The 8,843-nt window shown below is 40.6% G+C and overlaps 1 protein-coding gene across 1 annotated transcript; it reads right to left on the bottom strand.

The window, feature by feature from the left end:
* Nucleotides 1-588: 588 nt before the first annotated feature.
* On the bottom strand, nt 589-7,052 carry LOC141221820 (uncharacterized). The gene is made up of 5 exons (XM_073666583.1): nt 6,895-7,052; nt 6,688-6,811; nt 6,507-6,604; nt 6,220-6,310; nt 589-3,921 (listed from the first exon to the last, which is right to left on the bottom strand). The coding sequence occupies exons 1-5, from the start codon at nt 6,916-6,918 to the stop codon at nt 2,057-2,059; spliced, it is 2,202 nt and encodes a 733-aa protein (XP_073522684.1). The 5' UTR covers nt 6,919-7,052; the 3' UTR covers nt 589-2,056.
* Nucleotides 7,053-8,843: the final 1,791 nt, after the last annotated feature.

Raw genomic sequence — 8,843 nt, 5'->3', positions numbered from 1 at the left:
CAGTGAATTTTAACAATATATTCTTATTTTTTTGGCAGCCCAATTATGTATTTACATCAGAAAAGAATCATGTTAATTTGTCTCATGCTCCTCTTTAGTGCTCCTCCATTGTTTTACTATTAACTGTCTCTGTTTCTGCAATTCATATTTTTTTCCTGTATAAATTATAATTAATAAAATTTTGTCATTTTTTCAGTATTATATGGGACTCTGACTTGAAGTTTTTTCCTCTTGTTTCTTATGTATGGAGGACTATGTGGGGCCCATTATACTGTATACTGGTTGGTACACGACTTTGTCAAAGTTTTTCATTTTGGCCCTCTACATGTTTTGAGTTTTATATCTCTGATGTAGAGAGTCAGTTTGGGTAAATGTACATGGAAATGGCAATAATGGAAAGCTACTAATTGGACTTTGCTACAAGCCTCCTAATATAGCTGAACACGTAGAGGATGATATGCTGCAACAAATTAAAAAGGCAACAAAAACAAGTCATGGTCAAGGTGCTGGCTCCCTTGAAATTGTTCCAGAAAATGAAGTAATTCTCCCAGAAAATTATTGAAATTACACTTTTTGCTATACACGTTTATTTCCTTTGCATGTATTGGAACAATACAAGAAAACAGAGAAAAAATGGCAAATTGAACATTATTTCACACAAAATAGGCCGGACAAAATTGTTAGCACCTTGCCAAAATTGTGGGTAAACAACTTTATTTCAAGCATGTGAAGCTTGTTCAAACGCAATTGTGGCAAGTAACAGGTGTGGGCAATATGAAAATCACAACTAAAACCAGATAAAAATGGGAGAAATGGATTCAATCTTTGCATTGTGTGCATATGTGGGCCACACTAAGCATGGAGAAAACAGAAAAAGGAGAAAAGAACTGCATAATCAATAAATTTACAACCCATACAGTCAAATATGGTGGAGGTTCAAAGGTGTTTTGCTGCCTCTGACTGTGTGCAAGGCATCATGAAATCTGAAGATTAGCAAAGGATTTTGGGTCACAATGTAGTGCCTAGTGTCAGAAAGCTGGGTTTGCGTCCTAGGTCATGGGTCATCCAGCAGGACAATGACCCCAACCATACGTCAAGAAGCACTCAGAAAATGGATGGAAACAAAGTGCTGGAGAGTTCTGACCAGCAATGAGTCTGGATCTAAATCCCATTGAACACCTGTGGAGAGATCTTAAAATGTATGTATGGAGAAAAATATTAAAATTTGAGAGTCCTTAGTGGTTGATACCATCTTTTCAATTAGCTATTAGTCAGTAAGCTTTCGAGACTACTCAGGTCTCTTCATCAGACAAAGTATAACACAAAATCTGAAGAGTCACATATTTATACATAATAGGGCACAGGAATAATGCAATAGATAAGACAAGTGACGTGAAGCAGAACTATCAGTTTTGGAAAGGGACAAGCAGTTGTGGCCGTAAAAACGTTTGGCCACAAGTAGATCTAATCTTTTTTCTTTTATTGTGTGGCGATGAGAATTCATCCTTGTTCTAAGTTTTTGCCCCATCTCCCCTACATACAGACCCCCAGTTGGACATTTGCTACATATAATTAAGTACACTACATTAGATGTGATGCAGCTGAAAGTACCTGGGATCTTGTGGTCCTGATGTGAGTTAGGAATCTTTATCTTGTCCATGGTCATTATAAACGGACAGGTTTACATTTACAGTTGGTGAGGATGAATTGTATAAGTTTCACCACAAAGGTGAAACTATCCTCCCGGTCAGTTTGCTTTCCCTCCCAGTACCTTTTCATTCTAACAATGTTAGGTTTCTGGGAGATTATACTCGTTCCTTTTATTTTTGGTTCTCCTTAGCTTGCCTTCTTTGCTCTATATGAATGTGTTTTTGTTGGTCATTCAGGTTTTTCGTATATTACTTCATACTTTCCTTTCCCCTTGTTGACAGCGTGTTGCAGCCTCCCCTCTGGTTCCTCAGGAGGTATGACAAACTCCTCAACGACGTATTAGGGAGTTAGGTCTATGGTGGTGTTTTTAGTTGTGCAGCTTGGGCCTTTCTTGTCTGTACAGAGACTAGTTGGGTGTAGTTGCGGCATTCTCCCCAGTGTGGGTTCTCCGGTGGTTATCAAAATGCGCTTTCTGGTTAAAACATTTCCCACATTTTGAACATGAAATAGGCTTCTCCCCTGTGTGAATTCTCTGATGTTTGTTAAGATGTGATTCCTGTACAAAACATTTCCCACAATCTGAACATGAAAAAGGCTTCACCCCTGTGTGGGTTCTCTGGTGCTTATCAAAATCAGATTTCTGGTTAAAACATTTTCCATATTCTGAACATGGAAAAGGCTTCTCCCCTGTGTGAGTTCTCAGATGTTTGGTAAGAGTTGATTTCTCTGTAAAATATTTCCCACATTCTGAACATGAAAAAGGCTTCTCCCCTGTGTGAGTTTTGTGATGTTTGATAAGATTAGATTTTGCTGTAAAATATTTCCCACATTCTGAACATGAAAATGGCTTCTCTCCTGTGTGAGTTCTCTGATGGTTGATAAGAGTTGATTTCTCTGTAAAACATTTTCCACATTCTGAACATGGAAAAGGCTTCTTCCCTGTGTGAGTTCTCTGATGTTTGAAAAGATATGATTTATTTGCAAAACATTTCCCACATTCTGGACATGAAAATGGCTTCTCCTCTGTGTGAGTTGTCTGATGTATATTAAGATATGATTTCTGTAAAAAACATTTTCCACAATATGAACAGGAAAAAGGCTTCTCCACTGTGTGGGTTCTCTGGTGCTTATCAAAATCAGATTTCTGGATAAAACATTTTCCACATTCTGAACATGGAAAAGGCTTCTCCCCTGTGTGAGTTCTCTGATGTTTGATAAGAGTAGATTTCTCTGTAAAACATTTCCCACATTCTGAACATGGAAAAGGCTTCTCCCCTGTGTGAGTTCTCTGATGTTTGATAAGATTTGATTTCTTTGCAAAACATTTCCCACATTCTGAACATGAAAATGGCTTCTCTCCTGTGTGAGTTCTCTGATGGCTGATAAGAGTTGATTTCTCTGTAAAACATTTTCCACATTCTGAACATGGAAAAGGCTTGTCCCCTGTGTGAGTTCTATGATGTTTGAAAAGATTTGATTTCTGTACAAAACATTTCCCACACTCTGAACATGGAAAAGGCTTCTCCACTGTGTGGGTTCTCTGGTGCTTTAGAAAACTAGATTTCTGGTTAAAACATTTTCCACATTCTGAACATGAAAATGGCTTCTCTCCTGTGTGAGTTCTCTGATGTTTGATAAGAGTTGATTTCTCTGTAAAACATTTTCCACATTCTGAACAGGAAAATGGCTTCTCTCCTGTGTGAGTTCTCTGATGTTTGATAAGAGTTGATTTCTCTGTAAAACATTTTCCACATTCTGAACAGGAAAATGGCTTCTCTCCTGTGTGAGTTCTCTGATGTTTGATAAGAGTTGATTTCTCTATAAAACATTTTCCACATTCTGAACAGGAAAATGGCTTCTCTCCTGTGTGAGTTCTCCGGTGCCTAACAAGACTTGATTTCTGATTAAAACATCTCCCACACTTGGAGCAAGAAAATCTATTCTTCGCTGTGTGAATTTTTTGATGTTTAAGAAAAGACTTTTTAAGAGGAAAACTATTTCTATATTCTGAATGTGAAAATGTCTTCTTTGCATTAGGAGCAGTTTGTTTTTTAATGCTTATTTTCTGACTTTGATTTTCCTTAGTAGTCGGTAATGAATCAGAAGACGAGACCTGTTTCAAATGATCAGATGACAGATCTTTGCTGTGAAGGGATGATGGTAAATCTGGAGTAATGGCATTCACTTCAATTGTATCTTGTGTGATCTCAAGATCATCTGATTTAAAAATTGAAGATGTCAGCTGTTCCTCTGATCTCCTGGTGCAGTCATCTGCCAAGAATAAAAACAATTATTATTTTTTAATAAAAAATCCTTCAATTTTATATTTTTGAACATTTCTACTTAAATTGTCTGTAAAAAAGGCAAGTTATATTAAAAAATTCACTTATTCACCAGGACAATGACTATATAATAGAAAATCTCATAGGATGAACCAGTGGAGCGTGGTGTTCAACTGTTTGTTCATTCTGCCTCCCAAATATGGAGTTAAAGGCGCAGGTTCTGTCCAGTCACTAAGATTAGGGTTGCTGGGACCAGTAGTACCATCCAGTCTAGCAGTATGGGTGTGTGTTCTGTCCAGCTGGAGTAATCTGCTCCCTGCTTAAGCAATTTGGAAAGCACCGCACCCTACTAAAGCTGGAAGCATATTGCCGGAAGCTGCCAGATACAGCCTTGTTCTCCTCTGGTTCAGTCCTCTGTGCTCAGCTCCCGGCTTGTGTATTTGGTTCCTGTTGTGACCTCGGCCCGTTTACTGACTACTCTTGTGTCTTCTGATTTTGCATTTTCTCTGCCATTTTCTGACTCGGCTACCTGACTATTCTTCTTCCCATCTCACTCCACAGAACAGCAGGTAACACCGTGGCCCAAGCCTAGGGGTCTCTGTGTAGGTTCAGATCCATGTAGATGGGTTAAAGGATGATGAGCAAAGTAATTTGAGAAATCTGTAAACAGGGTAGATAGTGACAAGCCTGTTCCTGGTGGCCATCTTTTGAGCATTCCTCATAGCTAAATGGCGCTCCTTCCCTTCTTAGCCTGCCATGTGCCCAAACAGTAGTGTACAACCGTATATAGGGTATTGTCAGATTCAAAATAAGTTGGAAAATAATTTGTAAGGTCCATTTGTTTCCTATTATCCTTTGTGAAGTATTCCAAAATTATCACCACATAAAGTGACACACGTCAGATTTGAAAAATGGAGCCTGATTAGGAACATAAAACTGGCTGCAGGAAGGGGTTAAATCAGAGGATTACTGAAGTCAAAAACTGTGACTACAGACAATAAAACATCTACTGAAATGATCAAACTCAACAGTCTCCATCAGTAATAAATGAGTAACTAGTGGTGAAACCTCTCTGGGGTAATTGGAGTATGGGGCTCGGGGGCTCTTGGGAATCTAAACTATCGTAAGGGACAATATTTTGTCAGATGAGAAGAAATATTAGACATTTAAAGTGAACTTTTTATAATAGTGCAGAGCTGAGGTGTCTTAGATTTAGATCTCTGGCATGTGGAAGAGACAATGGAGATCTTCTTTTTGAAAGACTACCAGGGAGTTACAGAGTCACATAAGTGAGGCCGGCCGATCCAACCACAATGAAACTATCATAGAGAGGGAATTAAAAAAAAAAAAAAAGAATATATAAACATGTAACATCCCCAACAACAACGTATGTATGAAGGGAGAAATCCAACACTAAACTGGAGTTGCACTCATTTATGGTTGACCATTTGGCGCGAACAAGCCGGAACCCCGAACACAAACCTGAATTTGAAATGCCGAACAAATTCGCTCAATACTATTTATGACGTGGAGTGAATCCATGACACCAGGGCTCGAGCCAACACATCTCCTGCAGGCGGGAATAAATGTATATTACAGCCATCAGCCACGCACAGCTTAGAGATATATCATGGCACAGGTGTAATGTTTTCTGTATAGTTTATTGCAATCCTGTTTGAAGTTAGTTGGTTTTAAAAGAAATTGAACAGTCAGGATAAAGGGAAACTCTGTTGTTATTGTACAGAAATTCACACTTGGCCCTCACTGCACATTTAATGTTGTCGATCATAAAAGTGAAGTTTGGCCAGAAAGACTGGACCTGGTCTTGTAGGAACCATATGAGGACATTCAGCAGCACAGAAGGGAGAGAAGGTAGATTCATCCAATAAGATATCAGGGTCCTAGGAAGCCAACAGCATCATTACCCTCCGCTTTCTCTTACAGATCCATCATTATATTTTTCTTCAAGTGATTTTCTAACTTGTCAGCACATTCTACGTATGCGGTCATTTGGCTTTGTAGTTTACAGACCTGGGCATGTAACGGTCAGTGTCTCCTAATCCCAGGGGGTAAGTGGATCCTCCAGGTTGTAAGTTCTACAGAAAAGGGCTTTCACAATTACACAAAGTAATCTGAATATTTTCGGACGGAGGAGAATGTTGTGGTCTAGCGGCAAAATGGTGATCACACGATTGTGATACGGCCGGACCACACCACCGATAAAGCAGCCACAGCCGGTGACTGAGAAGAATCTGTGACTTCTCTGCATTTAGTGGTTACTACTCACCTGGGTAGTCATATGTAGGAATCTCCTCTTTACACCGCTCATCACCCCTCACATATGTCTCTGTAGTATTAATATGCGTCAGATCTTCACCCTGAAACAAATATTATAAAAGTCAAAGACAGATGGAGAAGTCACATCTATGATCAGCTCTAATCCTGCCATCTCCACCGTTCTCATAACACAAATATAAAACATAATGATGGTGGATAAAACAAAACTGAAGACATGACCTTTACAGCCGTCTACACATCATAGGGGAAATCTCATGACACCTTCTCTCCATCTACCTGATGATCCTGAGGAACATTGGGATGTTCTTGTTTACAGTTCTGTGGAAGAAGAGGACGGGGACATCTCTCTGGTGTTGTCCTCTTACTGGATAGATCTGGAGGAAACACATACAAGGACTGAATTTATTCTTTACATATAGATAATTATAGGCCGTGTGTATTCAGTCCTATCTAATACCTGGTGATGTGAGGGGCTGGGGAACCTCCATCATGACGTCCTTGTACAGATCTTTGTGTCCTTCTAAATACTCCCACTCCTCCATTGAGAAATAGATGGCGACATCCTGACACCTTATAGGAACCTGACACATATAATGATACCGTCATGCACCCAATCACTCCATAGCGTTACTGTATAAAGTCCCATGATTCCCAGCAGTGTCACCTCTCCAGTCAGCAGCTCAATCATCTTGTAGGCGAGTTCTAGGATCTTCTGGTCATTGAAGTCCTCATGTATCAGGGGGTGAGGTGGAGGCCCTGTGATTGGGCTCAGGGGTCTTCCCCATCCCTCAGACACAGGGTCCTGACAGCGCTCACTACAGGTCTTCCTCACTACTGTGTAATCCTGGTTATGGAGAGACACTTTAATAAATCTCACTACAGACATTTCCAGAGTCCTCACCTCTCCAGTTCTGTCCATCTGTTATTCCCATAGATAAGAATGATGTAATGTGACGTCATCAGAATCTCTCACCTCTCCAGTAAGCCGGAAGAGGATCTCTAGGGTGAGGTGTAATATCCTCTCCACCATTTTGTCCATCATTTTCCTGGATAAATCAGGAAAATTTTCTTATATAGACAATCTTCACTGAGAGGATCCGGTATTTTAGAGATCTGAATGAGAAAAAGATAAGCTGATGGATAAGACCATTTTTCTGCGAACAATGATGCGGAATCCAAAATGTACCACGAGCACCCTTTATCTGGTGTTCAGGTCTATTGCCTGTATATTAAAATCTGTGACATTTGAGCAGTACCTTCTCACCCGTAAAAATTGGCCCTTGGGTATTCCTCTTTTATGGGGATGGGGGTGGTGGTTATCCCACTTCAATAGTTTATTAGTCCTTGAAGGTTTATGGTAGATGAGTGTCCCTAGAGTCCCATTGCAATCCTTCTTGATCAGTACATACAGGAAAAGCAACTGGTAATAATTGGTGTTGGTCTGCTCCTTTAAACAAAATGTACTTTTCAGGTTATCCCCCCAGTAACCTCACTTTTCTTCCCTTCTTTTGAGGCCCACACAGTCAGACTCTACCGGCCCTTCTCCCTGCCAGTGGCGGTTGTGTATCGCCCTCCGGGCCCCTCCCGTCAGTTTGTGGATCACTTTGCTTCCAAACTTTCTATCCTATGACATCCCCACCCTCATCATGGGAGACTTTAACATCCCAATAGGCGATTCCCTCTCCCCATCTGCCGCTCATCTTTTATCGCTAATTTGCTTCTTCGGCCTTTCACAGCTTACTAATTCTCCTACACATAAAGATGGAAATATTCTTTGACCTGATCTTCGCCCGGCTCTGTTCAATACATGACTTTACTAAATCTCCTCTTCCGCTCTCTGATCACAACCTTCTTTCATTCTGTCAAGAACTGTCACCCTGCTCAAGACACCCCCACTTTCCACACTTATAGAAATATACATGCCATTAACACCCAGAAATTTATGAAAACGTTGCAATGATCATTGGCCCCAATCTCCTCCCTCTCATGCCCTGACTTTGCACTGAAGCATTATAACAAAACATTGCAATGCGCCCTGGATGAAGCCGCACCTCCTACACAGAGAACAACTTGGCACAGACGGCGACAACCCTGGAACACGCTGCAAACACGTTTTCTCCAGTGGTGCGCCAGGTGTGCCGAACGGCTGTGGACAAAATCTAATCTGGCCGAAGATTTCCTCCATTATAAATTTATGCTTAAAACCTATAACTCCGCCCTTCACTTCTCCAAACAAACCTACTTTAACAACCTCATCATCTCATGGTCCAATAATCCTAAGCACCTGTTTGACACTTTTCACTCCCTCCTTAATCAAACAGCACAGGCCCCAACCATCAACCTCAGCACTGACGATCTGGCCAATTATTTAAAAGAAAAAATTGACCATATCCGATAGGAAATTTTCTCTCAATTCCCAAATGTTATGCATACTCCTCCCTCCTACACTGCATCTTGCTCATTTTCTGACTTCAAACCAGTCACGGAAGAAGTGAAAAGGCTCCTTTCTTCCTCTCGCTCTACCACCTGCACCAGTGACCCTATTCCCTCACATCTCCTTCAGTCCCTTTCTCCAGCTGTCACTACTCACCTAACTAAAATATTAAACCTCTA

Source organism: Phyllobates terribilis, unplaced genomic scaffold (assembly GCF_046119375.1).
Source record: "Phyllobates terribilis strain yellow unplaced genomic scaffold, ASM4611937v1 Scaffold_335__1_contigs__length_2066515, whole genome shotgun sequence".
Classification (NCBI taxonomy): Eukaryota; Metazoa; Chordata; class Amphibia; order Anura; family Dendrobatidae; genus Phyllobates; species Phyllobates terribilis.
The sequence above is the reverse complement of the archived record's forward strand: the minus strand, read 5'-3'. Positions and strand labels throughout refer to the sequence as shown.

What these genes read in the sequence shown, in the direction of transcription:
- LOC141221820 (XM_073666583.1), bottom strand. Translation starts at nt 6,918, where the DNA reads ATGATTGAGCTGCTGACTGGAGAG. An exon ending in ATGTTCCTCAGGATCATCAG is followed by an intron (nt 6,311 to 6,506) that starts GTAGATGGAGAG and finishes TATTTGTTTCAG; the next exon opens with GGTGAAGATCTGACGCATAT. An exon ending in TCCTACATATGACTACCCAG is followed by an intron (nt 3,922 to 6,219) that starts GTGAGTAGTAAC and finishes TATTCTTGGCAG; the next exon opens with ATGACTGCACCAGGAGATCA.